Source organism: Nyctibius grandis, chromosome 1 (genome assembly GCF_013368605.1).
Source record: "Nyctibius grandis isolate bNycGra1 chromosome 1, bNycGra1.pri, whole genome shotgun sequence".
Taxonomy (NCBI): domain Eukaryota; kingdom Metazoa; phylum Chordata; class Aves; order Nyctibiiformes; family Nyctibiidae; genus Nyctibius; species Nyctibius grandis.
The window spans coordinates 32,944,072-32,964,897 of record NC_090658.1 but is presented as its reverse complement, the minus strand read 5'-3'; the positions used below and the strand labels follow the sequence as shown (position 1 = coordinate 32,964,897).

General features: G+C 41.2%; 1 protein-coding gene across 1 annotated transcript in view; it reads right to left on the bottom strand.

Annotated features, from left to right (window-relative positions):
* The window catches only part of LRFN2 (leucine rich repeat and fibronectin type III domain containing 2), a 172,935-nt gene that overhangs the window by 35,477 nt on the left and 116,632 nt on the right, over window positions 1–20,826 (bottom strand). Inside the window, exon 2 of the mRNA XM_068411181.1 lies at window positions 13,011–14,403. Coding sequence (XP_068267282.1) covers window positions 13,011–14,383 — 1,373 coding nt within the window. The 5' untranslated portion in view covers window positions 14,384–14,403. The remainder of the gene's footprint in view (window positions 1–13,010; window positions 14,404–20,826) is intronic.

The following is a 20,826-nucleotide window of genomic DNA, read 5'->3' as shown; positions in this document are numbered from 1 at the left end:
CCCAATTCTGCAGTACAACATGTGGGGAGGCTCAGTGATCACTGCTGTGTATCCTTCTCATTCCGCAGCAGCCTTCTGGAGAAGAGGCACAGACATCCCCCACCCTCCCAGCACTCGGAGGACTGATTCATCAAGCCTGATTCTCTGAGGCAATCTGCCAGATGACAGAGCTGCTGGTGGAGTGCCTTGATGCTGTCATCTGCCCATATGTCTATCGGGCAACTACTGCCTGTGCAATCGCCACTCTGAGAAAAATTCAGAGCACAGTTTGGGATATGTACACAAGAACCAATTCCATAATCCAAGCCAATTAAATAAACAAATAGAAAATTTAAAAAAAAAGTTTTGGGTTGAGCAAACAACTCTTTTATTTGTTTTCCTGTCAAAATGAAGTAAATTATGAGGTAATAAATATATTACAAAATTTAAACCTAGTCAAATTCAAAATGCTGCAAGGGGAAGGGGAGGGAGGACAGATGGGCAAATTCACTACAAATTCACACCTAGTGCTGGCTGTCTCAAACTGTTTATCTCTGCAGATAAACTAATCTGTAAACCAGGAGCAGCTGAACAGAAGGGTGTTATGGTATAGCCTTACCTTGCTGTCTATAGGGATTTTTCAACCACCCTAAAGCACAGCTGTAGCCTCTAGTGGATGAGCTCTTTCCCATCGGAGGATGCCAGGCTAGGTATCTCTCTCTCTTGTCCAGCACCAGGGCATCCCTCTCTGTTGCCGTGGCACACAGGTGATTTTTCTTCTACTCTACAGTGCCCTCCGCCAAAGGCTGAAGCCAATTCCCGTTTCCTTTCTGGGCAGCGCCACTTTGTGGGGTTCTTGTCAAATGCTCTGGGATCTAATATGATCACGCTGTGACTCTGAGACATCAGCAGGGCTGTGGCAATAGGGCAGATCAGCCTGCTGGCTGGGCTGCTTTTTCTCTACTATGAAAATCGCAACATTTCATTTTAAACACAGAAATTTCTCAATGGCATTATAGTTTCAAGATTACTTTAGATTGCAGTACTAGCCTGTTATCCTCAGCTAGGACTGGATTACCTTTGTGCTTGGCCCTACTACAGATAATTATGGATTACAGGATACATGTCTGTACTCCCCTCATATTAGGCTGTAAAACAAGACTTGTTTGGGGGAAAAGGGTAATATGACAATGAAATAACCCATATGTTTTCAAAGACATCCATTACCTCACATTTTCTTTCTTTACCATTGAAAATGTGAGCTACGTTTCTCCTGTGCCCTTTTAAGAACAAAGAAAGGATAAATGACTTCCTTGTAGTACAAGCCTTCATTGAAAACCTACAACACTCAAAAAATTACATGGAATGTGAATCTGATTTCTGCCTCAAGTTTTATGTTCCTCAGCTTGTCTGAAATCCTCCTTTTTCATCCTTCCCTGACCACAGCATTAACACAAAGACTACTCACCATCAGCATCTCAATTAAGCCACAAAATAGGTTTAAATGAGAAACAAATGTTGCATTCATCTTATACTGGATCACCTGAAAAGAATAATTTTTGCTCACTCTCAGTGCATATATTTTGCTTGGAAAATCTGCCTATTATAGGCCAGTTATTAGGCTTGTAAAAGCTAGAGCTAATGAAGATTTATAATAAATTTATTTAGTCCAGTGTATGCTTCTTTTTTATTTTTTCCAGTGCTGTGTCTTTTTCAGTTCTATATTTTTCAAATTTCTCTGAGGAAACAAGCTGTATCATTGCTATCATATGTTAGGGTTAACCAGTACAATCATTGTACAAAAAAAATCAGTTTTTCTGAAAACAACCTGAGCACACAAGCAGAAAGCCTGGTATGAAAGAGAGAGGGTATAACAGGAAATTAAGAACAAGCAATTAGGTGAGTCTGCAGCTGCAGCAGTGAAAATAAAAGCCCTAAGTTTTGGTTGTGTTTGTAACTTTGAGTTATTCTCCCCCTGCCATCTTCCTTGTCCTGTCTCATGTATTTGATAGATAAAATAGTCCTGCATAAAAAATTAAACATAATTTCTTGCACAAACCCCAAAACAATGCCCCCAGTCAGAACTCAACTGGTCAGCGCTGGAGAAACGAGGAGTATCAGGAACGTGCTGCAGGAGGAGCAGGTGCTGTCCTCCAAGTACCTCCTACCAAAAATCTAAAACAAAGACAACTTTGAAATGGGAAAAAAGGCTTCCTGTGACTTCAGAGGGGGGCTGCACTGGGTAAGGTGTCAGATGGCTGGGAAGGCAGGAGCTGTCAAGGCACCCTGTTTCACCTACCCACAGCCCAGAGCCTGCGTGTGAGCAAGTGGAAGTTAAGTTAAGCAGAATGATCTCAAATTGGCAAGGCAAATTTTAAGAACTCAATATGTTTTAGAAATACAATATGCTTTTAAGCTTTTCTTTTTTATTTATAACTCTTGCAAAACACCTGTAGATAAAAAAAAAATCATCCTCTCCTTGAAACAGGTAGTTTTCAAACACTGATTTTACAAGAGGGTCATCACTCTTGAAGGAAATTTCTTAGTAGTCTGGATATTACCTGTATTGCTGGTGTCCCAGTTAAAATGAAGGGTGAAGTGAGGGGAGGGAGGAAGTTCTTAGATACAGATTTAGAAAGGCTAGGAGCAGTTGTCACACTCTGTGGTCACTGATACTTTTTCCATGTCTCCTAAAAGCACCCAGAGGTCAGTAGCTGTGACCCAAAATGAGGAAGGGATTAGAGTGGATCTCTGATACCACCTGGAACTCAATGGATTAGCACCAGAGAGACAAGGAGGGTTGGGCCTGCTGCAGGCACCACCTGAAGTAGTGAAAACTCCGACATCAAATGGATCATGTTGGGTGCTTAAACATGCATTACATACAGAAACTATGGAGGAAATCAAGCCTCATTGTTTTCACTATTCCTTTCAGGAGATGACATGCCTCTGTTGTATAGGTACATGCTTACAGTGAAGCGCTGATCTGAGTTTGATACTATTGAAGATGCCTTTCCCAAGTCAAACAGATTTATAACCTGTATTTAACAACAGTAACAACACGAAGAATGCTACCTTTTCTCTCCAAATCATAACATGAGGGGAAATGATCAGATTTCAAATATGAGGAAGGACTTTATTAAGAACACATTGAAAGCTAAATCAGGACTACTTCCAGCTGTGATTCTGTGGGAATATTGTTTCTTCCACAATAACCTTCTCCTTCCTCCACCTGCCTCTCTAGAAAATAATGGTAATCCCTAAAATGCCAAGATTTTTGGGCTGAACCAAAGCCCATCAGAGTCAATGGTGGCTACTTATGTAGCCTTCATTTGAGGCTTCATAATGAGCCTTCAGTCAAGCATTTGATCAGTTAACATTTGTAACTGTCAGTGCTCACTATTATTACTTTTCATGACTACGAACGACATGGGAGGCTGTTACTGTTAAGCAGTCAGCAAATGGCAACCGTTCATTTGCACAGAGCAGCACATGAACTGCTGTAAGTCTGCCCTAGATTTAAAACAGGAAAGATAGTGGTAACTGTGCAGCTGTATGCTGGCTTCTTAATATTCAGGAATGATATGAATCTGAGTATGTTAAAACTTTTCATTTAGACATCAAATTGTTGACTCACCTGAAGCTTAATCAAAATCTTACTTCCATAATTAATTTTGGCATCAGATGTGTAACTCGTTACTGCAATGATGGGTGGGGACAGCTCTTGGCATTTGTGTTCAGAGCAGCTAAGAGAGGAGATGTGGCAGACGTTATGGGCAAGCATTAGCTCATCCCGAATTCCCCTCAAGTAAAAATGCTGAGCCTTTGATGAGCGAAATAAATAATTAGCAGCAGAGATAAAATGGGACTACTTCTGTCTTATGCTGAAAACCGATTCTGATTTCCTTTCCACCCTATGCAACACCCTTGGCTGTGGTGGGGTTACTTCCTAGCAACACAACAGGGGCTGAGATGAGAATTAGGCTCTTTGTCTTTGTACTCAGCTCCTGAGGTCTGCCTGTCAGAGCTGTAGCACACAACCTCTCCACATACCTCACTAAATGTTACTTGACAGGAAACATTTGAAGGAAATGGGAATACCTCCAAGCCAGCGAAAGGTGCTGTCCTGCCCTTCTCTGCTTGCCCTTCTCTGCGCTGCTGGGGCACTGTGGCGTGTGCAGCAGTAATGCAAGTGCCCTCTCACATGCCCTTACATACTTCTCACGTAACTCACATAAAGGGACATATCTCCTGTAGGGATAAGTGGCCGTTTAGTATTTTGCCTTTCTATGGTGGTTATCAAGCAAGAAAATATTGGTCTGGGAAGTGTTTGCGTGGTCTGCTTCTGCTCATGACGAACTAGATTGGCTCTGACCGATGGATTTCTCATCAGTTTCTGTACAAGCATCAGGTGGTTGACAGTTTGTCACAACAATCTAGGACTTTAGTGACAATATTAAGATGTACATCTACTTTTCTTTAATTCTTGCTTATTTTTTATTTTTATTATATTTATATTTCTGTCATAATTTATATTTCTATTTTCCACTTCATTATCTGGCAACACATGTAATTTTTGTCATTTTCACTGCATTTTCTTTCTTATTTTTCAAAGATTTCTCATATTGCAAAGGGGGGGGGGGGGGAACAAAACACAAGCAAGCAAACAAACAACCACCCTAAAATACCTTTTGTCCCTGTAGTTTTTCCATTAAGAGAGACAAAAGAAAAAGAAAAGGCTAGATGAAAATTTTTTCAGCAGAAGCAAATAAAACCCCACAGTCCCAGAATACGTGCTTCTTCATTATGTCTGAGGCCTTTCAGCAAGCCTGAGCTTGCTGAGGGTCCTCTAGAATTTAATGCACACTACTGCTGCAAACCACTCTCAGAGGGCCTGAAGTACCAAACGTTCAAGTCAGACTTTCCCCTGCTCTACTTATATAAATTTTGCTTTCCTTTGGGACTGTGACTTCATGTTTTTATTTTTATACAATTGCTGTCTCAACCTGTCAAATACAAATGGTTAATACATGACGATTAATGTCTTCATGTGATGTCCTTCCTCCCAATGTTTGTTTTATTCAGTGTTTAAATATATAAATGATTTGACCAAACTAAGGTTTGCATCCTGGATACAATGCAACCGGAATAGCTCAACTCACATGTTGAGAGTGAGGAGCGGTTTTTGCACCAGCTGTGAGCCATGGAGGAAGGTCAGTGCCTAGCCAGGTTGGAGACAAGGGTAGAACTGAAAAGAGGTAGAAGAGTGGTAGGCATTTACCTGTAAGTCTTCAGCTGTATGAACCTACTGTCCAAATCACGAGTAAGGATAGACGTTCAGGCCTTTCAGAATATATTCTTCCTTTGCTTTTTCTAAAATTACCAGAACTATGTATTCCTAACTTTCCTCAGAGAGAAAATAATGTAATCACACTTTACTACAGCATCAGGATGGTGAGATTATTTGCCCTAACAGCAACAGGGTAGGGCTTCCTCTGTTTTCAGTCTTTAGCTGGTAAACCTCCACACAATAGGTTTTCATTGCAAGAAGCATTAGCAATCTAGACAGCGGCATCCCCTCTGATGCATGACCTGGTGTTCAGTGTGGCACTGCTGTTTGAGAGAACATCTTTACACAACTTAGATCTTTCTGAAGTTTGCAGCACCTTAGTCATATTTTCTTATCGACATGCAACTGACTAGAAGAGTGCATGGGTATATGGTGGGAAATTCCATCTTAGCTAATTACTTCCTACCTAGGTTAAAGTATCCATAAGTGCAAATACTGAAGTTTTTTCTTTGCTCATAAAATGGAGTTGTGCTATCACCTGACTGCCAAACTGCAGCTAATATTTAACTGAGAGGTGACAGGATAGCAGTGGCTGGTGGAGTGATCTCTGTTCAGCCAGTCTATAAAGCACTAGCAGTAAAAGGAGCAGTGTAAATGTAAATCATTATTATATTGTTTATGTAATCAAATCCATGGTACAATTGTTTAAATAGATTGGAGATGTGGAGCCATCTATTCATATTTTAATGCTTAGACTGCCTGCTACATAAAATATATATGGAAAAAATAAGCTTTTGAAGATATATAAAACATATTTTTTCCAATGCTGAATTTATAAGCTAGGGAGACTATAGTGCTACAGTAACTCTTAATTTGTACAGTTGTTTTTATCACTCTTCATACAAAAAAACACAAAGTAAAACAGATCTAAATCTGTCATAAATCTAATGGCAGTGTCGTGCTTCAGACGTATATTTTTAAGTGGCTGCATCATTGCTTTAATTCAAAACACAGCCAGCAGGCTCAGTATGACCTGGGAAGTTCTGCAAAACACTTACAGATTTATATTACACCAATGCCCAATGGCCAAAACTGAGATTTGGTCCCACATCATGTAGGGTGCTCTACACATAAACCAGACACAATCTCTGTTGCCAGATGCCTTGTGTTGCAGTTATGTAATGCTCCTTCTTAATCATTCATGACTATCCCTGTTGCTGCAGACCACACAATGACTTCAAAGCAACAGTCTCCCTGTTCGTTTATGTGGGCTCTTGGTTCCACAATATTTTCTAATGTGTTTATCCTTATGAGGCAAGGCGGTGCTGTCACCCCGGGTTACAGATGGGAAACTGAGGCCCAAAGATACTATTTTGCAGATTTTTATATTTCAGTTCAATCTCTTATTCAAAATGAATTAAGTATGCCAGTGCCTAAGTTGCACGGATCATAAGTCTGATGCTCTTAAATGTATAAAACACTTTTGAAAGGAGAGTCTAGACTAAGAAAAATGTACTCCTAACTTTCCCAGGAGAAGGTAGGATTTCTATGGTAGAACAGGTCATCTAGTGTTCGCTCTTTTCACCCTAAGGACAGGCATTGCTTTGCAGACCTCTGGTCTTCCATCCCTTTCTCTGTCGGATATGGGTTACTCTTCTTGCATGTTTTTCCTTCAAATAAGAAGTGGCTTTCAGTTGTGCATTTTGTAACAAACTTCTGATCTTGGCTAAAAGTGATGGGTGCAATACACAGTTACTGTCGTTGTTGTGCGTTTAAGGGTGACTTATACTACAGAAAAGGATGAAAGAATGGAAAAGCGTCTGCATTAAAATCCACATTATCTGTCTAAGCACACCCAAATTCGCTTGGCTCTGGCTTTTGCAAATTGTGCTGTACTTTTCTAGAGGGACAGTTACAAATATCTTTTCTTCAGTGATTACCTCACAGTGTCAAAGGAAGTGCCCACCTGAATGACACTCGGTATTATAGAATCACAGAATGGTTGAGGTTAGAAGGAAACTCTGAAGGTCATCTTGTCCAATCCTCCTGCTCAAGCAGGGCCACCTAGACCCAGTTGCCCAGGTCCATGTCCAGATGGCTTTTGAATCTCCAAGAATGGAGACTCCACCACCTCTCTGGGCCACCTGAGCCAGTCCTCAGTCACCATCACAGTAAAAAAGTATTTCCTGATGTTCAGATGGAACCTCCTGTGTACCTTCAGACAGTGCCTCTTGTCCTGGCACTGAGCACCACTGAAAAAAGTCTGACTCCATCTTCTTACACCCTCCCTTCAGATATTTGTATACATTGATGAGTTCCCTCCTGAGCTTTCTCTTCTACAGGTTGACTAGTCACAGGTCTCTCAGTCTTTCCTCATATGTGAGGTGCTCCAGTTCCTTAATCATCTCAGTGTCTCTTTGCTGAACTCTCTCCAGTATGCCCACGTCCCTCTTGTACTGAGGAGACAGAATTGGACACTACTTCAGGTGTGGCCTCACCAGTGCTGAGTAGAGGGGAACGATCAGGTCTCCCAACCTGCTGACTACACTCCTCCTAATGAAGCCCAGGATGCCATTAGCCTTCTCTATGGCAAGGGCACATTGCTGGCTCATGTTCAATCTCGTGTCCATGAGGACCCTCAGGTCCTTTTCTGCAAAGCTGCTTTCTAGCCAGGTGGTCCCAGTGTATCTGGTGCATGGGGTTATTCCTTCTCAGAGGCAGGACTTGGGATTTCCTTTTGTTGAATATCATGGGGTTCCTCTCAGCCCATTTCTCCAGCCTGTCAAGGTCCCTCTGCATGACAGCAGGACACTGGTATATCAGCCACTCCTCACAGTTTTGTGTCATCAACAAAATTGCTGAGGGTACACTCTGTGCCATCATACATGTCATTAATGAATATATTAAACGGGTGTTAAATAGATTGTGGACCAGTAGTGACTCTTGGGGTATACTGCTAGTTACTGGTCTTCAACTAGACTTCATGCCACCGATCACAACCCTCCTGGCTCAGCCATTTGACTAGTCTTAAATCCATCTCACTGCTCATCCAGCCTATACTTCATCAGCTTCTCTACAAGGATCTCATGACACAGTGTCGAAAGCCTTAGTGAAGTCAAGGTAGACATCTACTGCTCTCGCCTTGTCACCAACCTAGTTATTTCATCATAAAACATTATCAGGTTTGTGAAGAATGACTTTGTGAATCCATGCTGATGACTCCCAGTCACCTCTTGTCCATCATGTTCCTGGAAATGGTTCCCAGGATTAGATGCTCCATCACCTTCCCAGGGACTGAGGTGAGGCTGACTGGCTTGTAGTTCCCTGAGTCCTCCTTCTTGCCTGTTTTGAAGACAGGAGTGATATTTGCTTTTCTCCAGTCCTCAGGTATCTTTACCAAGTGCCATGATTGTTCAAAGTTAATGGCCTTGCACTGATATCAAGCCAGATCCCTCAGCACTCATGGGTGCATCCCATCAGTACCCATGTATATCCAGTTTGATGACTGGAGCAGCATAAACCATAGCTACATGTGCCAACCAAGGGACCTTATTATGTGACAGTAGTTTAAAAAAATTACTTGCAGTTCTCAGAGAAATTTTAATTTCCACTTTAAAAGGGCCTGCTCTCATAACCTGTGTATATGAACAGAAGACATAGATAGCAGTCTATTATCTTCTCTCTGTGGCACCTGCTGGCCATGATGTGGCTTCATAACATTACCAACAATTTCCATTTTCTCCATCCAGTGTAGCATGGGTTTGAACAGCACAAAGATGAATAGGACAGTTAAGGAGAGTGAAGAGGAAAGAAAAGTTAGAATGAATAAGCAATATAAATCAGAAAAGGGAAAAAATACAACACAAGAAAAAAAAAAAACCAAGAAAATCAAGTTTAAAAAAACCCTCAACAAGCCAAAAAAAGCAAAACAAGCTTTTCTCTCACTCTGCCTAGAAAGAGAGGAATTCTGGCTCTGTTCCAGGTGAAACAATATCATTATCTTGACAGCAGGATTACTAAAAACAGTGCAAGGACAAGTCAGAGAGAGAAAGAACTCGTTGGGAGTACACACAAATCAGTAAAGCAATGGTGTTCGCCTGTGTGTGACACACAACTCCAACCCAGGCCCCTATTGTAGGATCTTTTTCAATATGAGCACAGGTGAAGGCACAAAAAGGAAGCTCTGAGATACCACCAGGAGTTAAGTGCATGTTCCATTAAAGAGGGAAAATTCCCTTCTACCAATGATTTGGAAAAGTTAATACAGCCTGTCACCTCTGACCAGCCTCGGGTTATTGATTTGGTGCCAATGTTAGGGGCAGTCATTGTCTTTGCAAGTTGACATTGACCAAGATACCTCTTTGAGACATCTGTACAAGCTATCACTCCCTTCCCTTCAGCTTCTCCTTCTCACTCTGGGAAGCCATGTGGAACAGAGTGCTGATCCAGGACTGGGCTCATTAGATCAGTATCGGAAACATGCATCCTGAATCCACTGAAAGAGATAAAAACCTGCTGCTAGCTTGAGCAATGGCCCTGAGACAGCAAGTACAAGGGGAGGTCAGAGGGAGAAGCAGACAGTGATCCTCCTGCTAATCCTCATTATAATGGCACTGGTGTATCCAGAGCCAGACTTCAGATTCTGATACCATTTCAGCTCAGTGAAAACAGAAAGCCCAACAGACAACACTTGCCACTATCTCCCACAACTTTGAATTTTCATGGGGCCATTGAATCCTGTTGTGGTCCACTTTGCACCATCTGCAGCTCCTGTAAGTGGAAGACCACAGCTGGGATGGAAGCGGGAAAGGGACTGATGTCCTGGGTAATGATCAGGAGAGATGATGATATCAATGGGGAGGGAAGAATTTCTTCTTTCACTCTTTCACTGTGCGTACAATATTAATGAAAATTTCTTGACAGAGAATGCAGCAAACTTTTGTCTTTTGTGCATACATTTCTTGCTAGTGAGGCAGGATTCCTTCAAGCTGAACACAGCCAGTGTGCCTCAGTCCTGGCACACTGACATATCTTAACCTATATTAAGTACCCATCATTTCAGCAGCTAAGCAGTATCACTTCCCATTTAGCACATATACAGCATTTTATAGAGCAAAGTGCTGTAGAAATCCTTTTCCCTTAGGTTTTTCTACATGCTCATTGCAGTGACATGCATCTGACCAATTAAAGCAAAACAGCTTTAGTTAATTAACTCTAAGGGACTGAGTGGTTCCCTGGCTGAAAGTCATAAGAACTGGTCTCGATATTATGAGTGCCACTGATTAACACTCAGGCGCTGGACAGTTCACTTTATCTTTCTATTCTTCATTTTTCCCTGGTGCAAAATGTAGAGAAATAAAATTTGTTTTCTTTGGTGACGGGCTTTTGAGAGCTGTGAATGAAAAGAGCTATGCATCACCAATGAATACTCAAAAGGCCCGATGGGAGAGTTATGGAAATAGCACTGTCTTCACTGTGCATCTGGAAAACAGCCACAACCAAGTAAAGCAAGAAAGGGCTAAAACCTCACTGAGAGGCAGCACTGGAGATAAGAATTTAGGGTTGCCTGACACCTTGACAGCCACTTGTTCCTCCAGATCAGGCTGGCAAGATGGCACCTTTCTCTCATTTCTGCCCATGGCACCCAATTCTCACCCCTCCAGCTACTAGATTGCATGTCTTTGCTTCTGCATTGTTTGTTTTATTTACCCTGGTGATCCTCCTCCTCATCAAATCAACACATCTCATCACTTCCAACACCCGACAACATCCACTAACGTCTCTTACTGGTTACAAGGATATTCCTGTTCACTGGGCCAAATTCACTATACAGTGTCATATGACTATACGCATCCTTCAGATTATTTTTTTCAGACTTCCACTGGTCTCAAGATCTTAAATACTGTTGAGTTTTAGCCAAAAGCTTTGCCTCAGGAAAAACTGACAGTAGCACATTTTGTTTCGTTCTATTCCTATTACTTTATCATTAGTTAGTTTTATCTTATCGTTTCATTCTATTTAACTCCACATAGTTGCAAGTCCCAAAGCTAACACACCAGTTCCAGAATACATTAGCCAGAGCAAGGCAAATAATTTGCACCTGCTAATTGATTTGATTATTTCAGCATATTTTTGTAATTGAGGAATTGAAGTGAGCAGAACTGAATTTCCTCAGATTTTTTCATTATTTGAATAAACGTCCTTTAAAAAAATTTTCTTTGGACTTGCTGGTCAATATTCCTACTTTTGGCAAAGAGTGACTGATTTTGGAGTAGATAAATAAATCACTTTATTATTTCTGTTCTACAACTGATTGAGGTAAAAGCATTTCTGACACAAAATTTTATCCTTGTCAACTAAACATTCAATTCTGAAAACAACTTTAAAATTAGATTTCACTGTAGGAGAAGAGTGAGTGAAAAATGTCACATGAGCATTTACTCCCTCTTGGTTTTACTTTCTCAGGTTAAAGAAAATTACACTCTGGTAAAGGAGAAAATAGTAAGGTCTGTTCTGTGATCTGGAGGCTGAGTACCATGACTTGACTGGTGCCTCCGGTCTCACTGCAGGACAAAGTAGTCTGCAGGCTAGCAGATAGTTACTCCAAGCCTACCAAGGAAATCAATGGCTTTGAATACATTTTGGCCAGAGTTTGTTCTCGGAGTCAAAATCCAAATCCCATTATTCCTCTACCAGAACCAGTTTTTCTCCATTGGCCTCAGGATGCTTGTAAAGTTATAGGAGTTTATGTGTTTCGTTCTACTTTGCCCTGAGATTGTGACTTCTGCTGGTAGCTCACACGTATCCAAAGACAGACTTCAGCTCAATGCATCTGATACTGTTGCCTCTGCAATAAAAAGGCATGAAAGTGTGGTTTCTAGGGATTCAGCGTTACCATGAACATACTACATCAATCGTTCTTCCAAGACAGAAGCAGAAAGCAGTAACACTGTTTTCTTGTACTGTTAAGCAGTTTCCTGCCCATTTTTAATCCCTAACATTTATTGCTTCTTTCTTTTTCACAGTTAGGTTCACTGCAAGAGTGACTCTTGCTTTACATCATTAGAGGTTGGAGGAGGTGTAGAACTGGAGGAGTATAATGAACATTCAGGTCTTACTTTTGAAATTATCTCTTCTTGCATTTAATATGGTATAAAACATTAAATACTCCAAAGTTGTCAGCCATTACATTTGTGTAGAAGAGATGTTAGTGAAGTAAGAAACAAGCTTTTTCATATAGGTGAAAAATCTCTTGCTAGCAACCCCGAATTTTGAATCGCAGAATAATTAGAGCCTGTGTTATGGGTAGACAGCACAAACTTCCTCCCACGTCGTTTCCTCTCTCAGTAGTATGTTTAAATCCCACCAACATGAGGTGGAAAGGGAAACTTCTGACTTCTAGCCTGTCAAGTTTTTCTTTCTTTGTTAAGCCTAGTAAGGAGGCTACCAACTGCGGTATTATTTTTTCCTAAACTGGAAATTTAACTGAAAACAACTGTTGTTAGAGAATGAATACTATAGAGATTTGTAATGTATGACTTTTAGACAGAAAAGTAATGAACAGACCAACACATAAACTGACAGACACAACGCAAATTTATCAGATACCACTAATGCTACCGGTGGCAGTGACAGTGCTATCTCTGATCAAAGTCAAATCAGTGACCTAAGAGCAAAAGACTTCATATCCTGCTTTCCTACCCCTGCCGTCATCAGAGGGAAAAACAGCAATTGCATTTACCTGTAGATCAGGACTTCATCATCTGAGCAATTATACTGCAGCTGATACATTTTTACCCGAGGAGCTGACTTGCTCACTGTCCACTTGACCAAAGCTGAGGTAGTGGTCACATCTGACACCAGCACAGCTCTTTCTGGTGGGCCTTTTGTTTCTCCACGATTAGACTTGCTGGAGCTGGTGATGTCCGAGAGCCTGGATTTCGGTGGGGCTGTTCGGCCTGTGCCATTGCTAAGATGGGGAAGCTGAACAATTGAGAGCTCAATTGTTGCGGTGGACTCTCCAGCAGCGTTGGCTGCTATGCATGTGAAAGTCCCGTAATCCTTGGAGGTGGTGATAAGGATATCTAAGGTGCCATTGTCATAGACAGCTGTCCTTGAAGAATTTCCAATGAGACGGTCATCGGGGGCCACCCAATGAATGATGGGGGTGGGATCCCCAATGGCTTTGCATTTCAGTGTCGCAGTTTGCCCTTCTAAAACCAGCAACTTGTGAGTATGTTGTGTAATAAGAGGAGGCTCACAAACAAATTCTTCCTCCCGTACATACCAGAAGTACCTTCCCTTTAGACCTGCAGGAGAAGCACAAGTTTCCATATCATCATCTCTGTCAAGTCGCCTTAACCACAGTAGCTCGCAGTTGCAGTGCAGAGGGTTGCCCCCAAAGCTGAGAGACAAAGGTGGAGAAAACGGGGTAACGGCTAATGGAATTACTTGAGATCTGGCAAATATAGGGTCAGGGGGGAGCTTCTGAAGTCTGTTGGATGTTAGATCCAATCTGGCCAATTTCTGAAGATCTGCGAACGTCCCCTCTGTAATATAATCTATCAGGTTATGATCCAAACTGAGCTGGTGCAAGTTTATCATCTTCCTTATAGATTCCCAGGGAATGCTTCGGAGGTTATTGTAAGAGAGGTCTAAGTCTTCCAATGTCAGCAAAAAATCTTCAAAGGCTTCATCAGAGATGCTGCTTAACTGGTTGTTGTTTAAAATCAAATGCTGAAGGTTAATTAAGCCTCTCAAAATATCCTCTCCAATGTCAGGCAGCCTGTTGCTGTCCAGATGTAAAGACCGAAGGCTCTCCAAGTCAGTGAAAGAATAGGGCTGTATGTAACTGATTGTGTTTCTGGACAGAGTAAGGTCAACAAGTCCAGACATATTGGCAAAATCCTGTCGGCTGATATTAATAATAAAATTCCCCCCAAGTCGGAGTTCAACAGTCCTTCGATCTATGTCTAGTGGTACAAATAGGAGACCCTTGGAGGGACACAAAGTCCCCAGAGACTCAGACAGGTTCTGACAGACACAATATTTGGGACAAGCGTTGACCATGACAGCCATTCCAAAAACCAGGATGCTGCAGAGCAATTTTTCCATGGTAAATCACGCAACAGCACCTGCAAGAAATAAAAAGAGTTAAAAGGAACAACAGCAGTTATGATATGGCTACCTTTTCTCTTATATTTCACCTAATATCTACCTCCAGAGAGACTTCTCAGTGCCTCCTTTCAGGAGGGGATCACCTGGGGTGGGAAGGTTAAGTATTATAGCAACATGTCTCTCCACATAATGCATTCTTTCTAAAAAATTTAAAAAAAAAAAAGGGATTTTGGTTCCAAATCTGAATGAGATAGAAATTGTTAGTGCCTATGCCTGGTAATAGGGTCTTATGACTACCTATTTTCTAGTTACAGTTTTATAATTTTTATTGGGTAGCTGGTAGAGGACAAATCCCGCTGTCAGATTCCATGGCTTAAAACCCTGAAAGATTTCATTTGGAATAGTGCCTGCTTCTTTGAGGTAGAAGCTGTCTTATAGTAATTACATACCGCTGCATAATAATGTGGAATTAGTCTTAGGGTTGAAAGAGCTGATTTTATGGATAAAAATAACTGCATATTTACCCTTCAGTAATGTGGTTAGTAATGGCCATGTAATTATCTGGCCAGTCCTGGGGCGAGTCAGTTCACTTGCCCACCCATAATAAAATTCATGACAGGCAGCACAGGAAGCAGAAATCGCTTGCATCATCATCACCTGGATTCACCCTGTGCTCGGCCAACCTATGGGAAGGATGACATTGTCTAGCTCCAACGAGAAGAGATGCAGGGGAAACCTGTGCTACCATAGGCTCCTGGTGAGATTTCTGACACCCTCATGCTCTCATGCTGCAATCCTTTTGGTTGTAGTGACAGCAGGGTCCTCACCTGCGTCCACAGTCCTCCCTTGCATCCTCCCTTGCATTTCTCTTTGCAACATTATCTCCCTTTTTTTTCCAGCTCTCACATGCTTTTCCATCTTGAACTGTAAGGTATGAGTCTTTGAAGAATAAACAAAATGTATTAACAGGCTGACGCATAGGGACAGTTGTGGCTGGAAGAAGTTGCAGCCCTGCTTCAGGTTTGGGAGCATCTTCTTACATAGGTTTGCTGACCTTCTTCTCACACGTGCAGGATATATGTAAAATTGTTTTCTTTCTGTTTCTCCCTTGCCCAGACTCTGTTATCAAGGAGGGCTGAGGAATGGGCAGATGATTCATTTCTAACCCTCATTCTCCCTTTGAGGAAAGGGGCAGGTTGACAAAGAGCTATATTTTTGTGAGGTATCTCCCTGGCTTTTTTGCCAAGATGGTATGCTCTAGTCTCCAAGCCCCTCACTTGTGGCAGTAGCTACAGGCACAATTCATGCTGTAATTCCCAACATGGTAATTTTGCCTCATTTTAACCTACATCACCCCACCATGTAACTTTGCATCACTGTCCTTGGTTCTTGGTGTACACCATATCCCTTTTCAATCATTCAGGTGCTCATATGCTTAGCAGTTTTTGGCACCCATGTTTCAAGAGCAATCATGGCACAATCAGAGATGAGACACCCTCGTGCTTCATCAATTGCCCCTCCAGTGCTTACGCAGTGGATGGCAGACAGTCACCTGTGCCTAAGCTGGTTCTCTTACTGCTGTCTGCATGATGGGATAATACACAGTGTCTCATAATGACTCCAATAATAAGTACTATGAGGCCACTCAAACTTTAGCAAACATATGATGCAAGAAACATCTCAAAAAAGTCACATCGCAATTATTTACACTTCACACAGCTGAAATGACTGTTACACAGATGTTTTATAATAATTAAAAGAAATCATAAAGGTTAGTTATTAATCTGCCAGTAACATACACCAAACACAAAACAAAATCTACCATTTCAGTAATTTTTTTTTTAAAGACCTCTTTAAAGAGGTCTTGCTCCACCTCCCTGTGAAAGGAATGAAAACTAGGGCCCTGCGCTCGGGGATCTGCCCAAAGGTGGACGATTCTTCTCCTGGGTAAGGCGGTTTGGTTTCCCATCTATAGAATATGTGAGATGACTCAGAAAGAAGGAGCTGTAGAAATGCAAGATGTTATGAGTGCTGAACTATGTATAGTATGTTCTTCATAGTAAGGTTTTCTGCTTAGTGTGATGTTGGTAATTATATACCATTATTACTATTTCATAGGAGAGGAAAGGACCGAAGCATCTGTGTTTGCTGAACTCTGCAAACAAGATGAAAGAGAGATACTTCTAGAAAGGATGGCTTGAGAAGAGTAATCTTACCTTCAATAGTAAATAAAAGGCTACCGAATAAAATGTTTGGAGATTAGCAAGTATGTTATTGATGCAAATCTGTGGCATACTTAGCGAAGAGCTATAAATATCGCTTACATTATTATCAATTAGTAGTTTATCAACAGGAAATTGGCTTTTTGAATCTTAATTATAATTGTGTTCTGCAGCTTTAATTTAGCGTATTACCCTACCAGCTGAAATGATAAACAAAAAGCAGTTTATAAGGGGGAAAAATAGATACAGTTAATTAGTAATAAGCTCTTTCATAGCTTCTCCCTCATCTACATTCCCACCCTCTGAATGTCTATTCAAAAATGTGAATGCACACTTACGAGAGCAGTGTCTCCTTTAAGTGGCCCAATTCTCTAACCACATTTTTTCCGGATGCTGTTAAATATCACAGTGCTCTGGGGAGACGGTTGACTCTAAGCATCAGAGTGAAAAGCGTTTGTAAAAAGAAATGGGGGGAGGAACAGAAGTTAATTACAGAAAATAGGGACTGCAACACCGAGAGGAGGCTGTGAAGCAGGAGGTCTAAATGGCAAAGTAAACCCTGATGGGGAAACCATCTGTGGATGGTTTGAAAGTGCATCATCTGCCTGTGTGTGCTTGCATGTGTGCATGAAAAAGATACAGAGAGCGCAATATGTGCTTTTACCAGCAGGAGGACAAATCAGTAACAGTCGTACTAGGACGGAAATATGGCTTTTGTCATTCCAGTTATTGAATGCATTCGCAAGTATTAATAAAAATATTGTTTGTCTGCAGAGGAAATTTCTAGCCTTTGTGGTCTTTTGCTATAATTGGTATTTCAAAATTCTAAGCCTTGGCTTTCTCTACAGTGTAATCCTGAAGTAATCAATTCACGACACAGCAAATAGGGTACAAACCCAAAGGGCCATCTATAGGACACTGGAGAGGACAGAGGTGGACTGGGCTCCTTAAGGAGAACATCTGGGGTTTCCATAGGGCAGCTGGTTTTCCTTTTTCTCTCCAGACAAAGCACCTGGGCCACAGATGAGGTAAGGATTCTTGAGTCTGCACAATTATAATAGTACCTTCTAAAATCTAGACTCTCCCACAAAGTCATGGTAATTGCTAGTTGCCAAGGGGATGGATGTATAATAAAAATTGTTTTGATTTCAGCTCTGGTAACTTTCATATAAGACAGAAAATAAAGTGTCAAGTTTAGAGTCTGTTTTTGCTGACCAGTTTGCTCACCTTGTTCCCAAAATCTCTTGTGACCTGCAACAACAAGCATTTTATGGCTGCTAATGGTAGCCTTGTGATAAGCTCACAATTCCGATTTACATTTTAAAGGTATCTATCAGCCAGATGAAGTAGATTTCTCACAGCAAGTCAGTAAATCTGGCAGAGTTCCTGTCTCAGCCCGAGATGAAAAATAGCCCCTTTAGTCCTCTTATAACACGGATTGGTATGAATTAATATGTGCAAGAGTCATAAACCTTGGTGTTTTGTATTCAAATTTTCCTCATAAAGATACAACTTCTGAGATTTGGCATCTCATTTCAGGAATGTCTCTGAGGCATTTTTTAATTCTATATTCATTGAGCTTTGCATATAAATTCCAATAACCTTTGCGTACCACAGCACCAAGTACAAGGTAACTGTCAGATAAATAAGCTATAGCTGCAGCATACAGGCTGGGAAATAAAAGACAGACAGAAAAAAAGAGGGGGAGGTGAGTGGATAGCGGCTCTGATTTTACTGTCTCCAAGTGCCGTGTGACCCACCTTCCGGGGACTTTATAGGTGAGTTCATATACTTTTCTTCAGCCTGGTAGGTGCTGTGAAGGAACTGGATTTTCTTTTCTGGGAGCTGCCCTTTTCCTTTTTCTTAACCTTCTCTTATCTCTTTTTTCAGTGAACCTCTGTAACTAGGAAATCTAACCCCCAGCTACAAAGCTTGAAAGACTCCAGTGACACGTGAAGTTTCATGCATATTCTGTGAAGCAGTTTAATCCACGGTATGCAAAAGGAGGTGGGACACTGTCAGGACAAAAATTACTCCTTAATCCCTTGCATTGCCAAAAACTGTGTGGGAAAGGTAGGTCTCGTGTACTCCCTGACCTGTGCAGGTAGTTTATGCCTAACTCAATAATGGATGAGTATGGCAGTAAGGAAAGTTAATATCTCTGCATCTGAATCTGTCCCCAGGACTACGTGCATTGAAATATGGCTTGGGTGTTAAGCCACTGGCAGTTTTGTGAGCATCTGTGAGACTATTCAGGTGTTTAAAGGCAGTTATGTACCTATGTGCTTACGGGTCTAAACTCAGCATAACCACACTACTTTTGCTTAGCTTTTGTCTTTTGTGTTTGCCTCGGTTGCTGCACTCCTCAGGGGTAAAGCCACTTATCATCAGGTGTGCGTACGTACAGTGCCACTTAGATTTTGGCTAGGCCTTCTTAGGAGCTACTTTTATTGAAAAGAAATAATAGCTCTAACGTGTCAAGTGCTTTCTTTCTCCAGCCACCTTACATTTTATAAATCACAGAGGGGGAACATTTACAAGCAGACATTTCCTCAGGTATTTGTGGCTGTCTTTATTAAGCTCCACCCATATTAATTTGACTGATATTGCTTCCACAGTAACAGAAAAAAAGGAACTCTGGGTGAATTGTAACAAATTTATTGCTCTTTTCTTGAACACTGCAGCCATAGCAAGGTTGCAACCAAAAATATTTTATTATCCCAGTACCATCATGAGGTTCATTTATGCAGTTTGCTTCATTTGAGTGCTGTTCCCTTGTTTTCACCTTTCCAAGTAGTTGGGGGGTCTATTCTACCTGCTCTGTGCTCCCCAGCCCTGGAAGCAGTCCTAGTTTGGTAGTATTTAGGAAGAGCAATGCTAAAGAGGTCTATGCCTTCAAATGAAATTGACTCATAGGATGGTCTGGAATGTAAGAATGTTTCTGTTATTGTTGCAATCTTTAAAGAACTGGTTGTAACTGGATCCAGAACAGAGGAAAGGATAATCCATAAAAGGTAATTTTCAAGAGGGCTTACTCTGTGAAGGCTGATTTAATCCATCCAACAGATCCCCAAGGAAATAACCCAATATTTTCTTAGGCAGGGCTAACTCACACAGGAAGAAAATGATGTCTCAGTCTTTCATCGGCAAAACTTGTATCTATTTGTGTGCATTTTTGGGAAGCTTTTCTTTATTTTTCTTAATTCTTTCCTGATCTTTCTCTGACACTAGTCATGTTATTTCTTTTTTTAAATATTGATTTTGCCCAATTCCTTTACCATTCCCAAGACTGAAGCAATGCATTTATCAAAAGCCAAAATTATCGATATAGCCAGTCAAGTGCAGAGCTAGGTCAGATGTAATTCTCTTACAACCTGAGCATCCTTGCATCACCAGGCTACGAGTGTGGTGGAACATACATTATTTTACACACCGCAAATCTCTATTCACTGAGAGATTTTGGTAGGGGATCATCTGACCTCATACAGCATCTTTTCTGATGAAGTACATGGCTGTAACACTGATGGTGTCTGGCACAGCAGCTTCACAGCTTTAATGCAGATAAATGTTTTCATCCTTTCATGTCTCCTAGTTTACTAAGGCATCTCATTTCTTGTATTAAATCAGTACTTTCCATACACCCTAAAAGAACAAATCCATATGCTAATGTTCCAGCACAGTTAACCCCTACAATTAGTCACCTCTTTACATTTCAGGTTACTTCGGTCAAAAAAAGAACCTTGGACACTTCTGTGAAGGTCTAACATCTGTAATACTTGAAAGACAATACTGACCCCAAACCTTACCAGACAAATTTCAGTCAGTCAAAAATATCAGCAGCTTGTTTCTGTTTGACATAGTTAAACTACTAGCAAGTGCTGCTTAGGTGGGCTCTTGAAATACATGGTACAAATTCCCTTCCTAGAGTCACTTTCTTGCAGTATATAGACATTACCCAGAAAGGGCATTTTGAGCACTAATGGAAAAGTGTATGTGTTCACATATGTATGTACATGAAGACTTTTATTTTTCACAGAGGTTTTAATCCAGGAGAAACATAATATATTTGTAGCTTCTCTGCCAAAGCTATGGACCCCTGGCTGCTGGACAGTATCTGTGTCTAATAGCCTTAGTGACCCTAGAGCACTTACATCATAGGATGCGCTTACATCCTAGTTTCTGGGAAATGCAGCAAGAGATCATAAGTCAAGAGGAAAC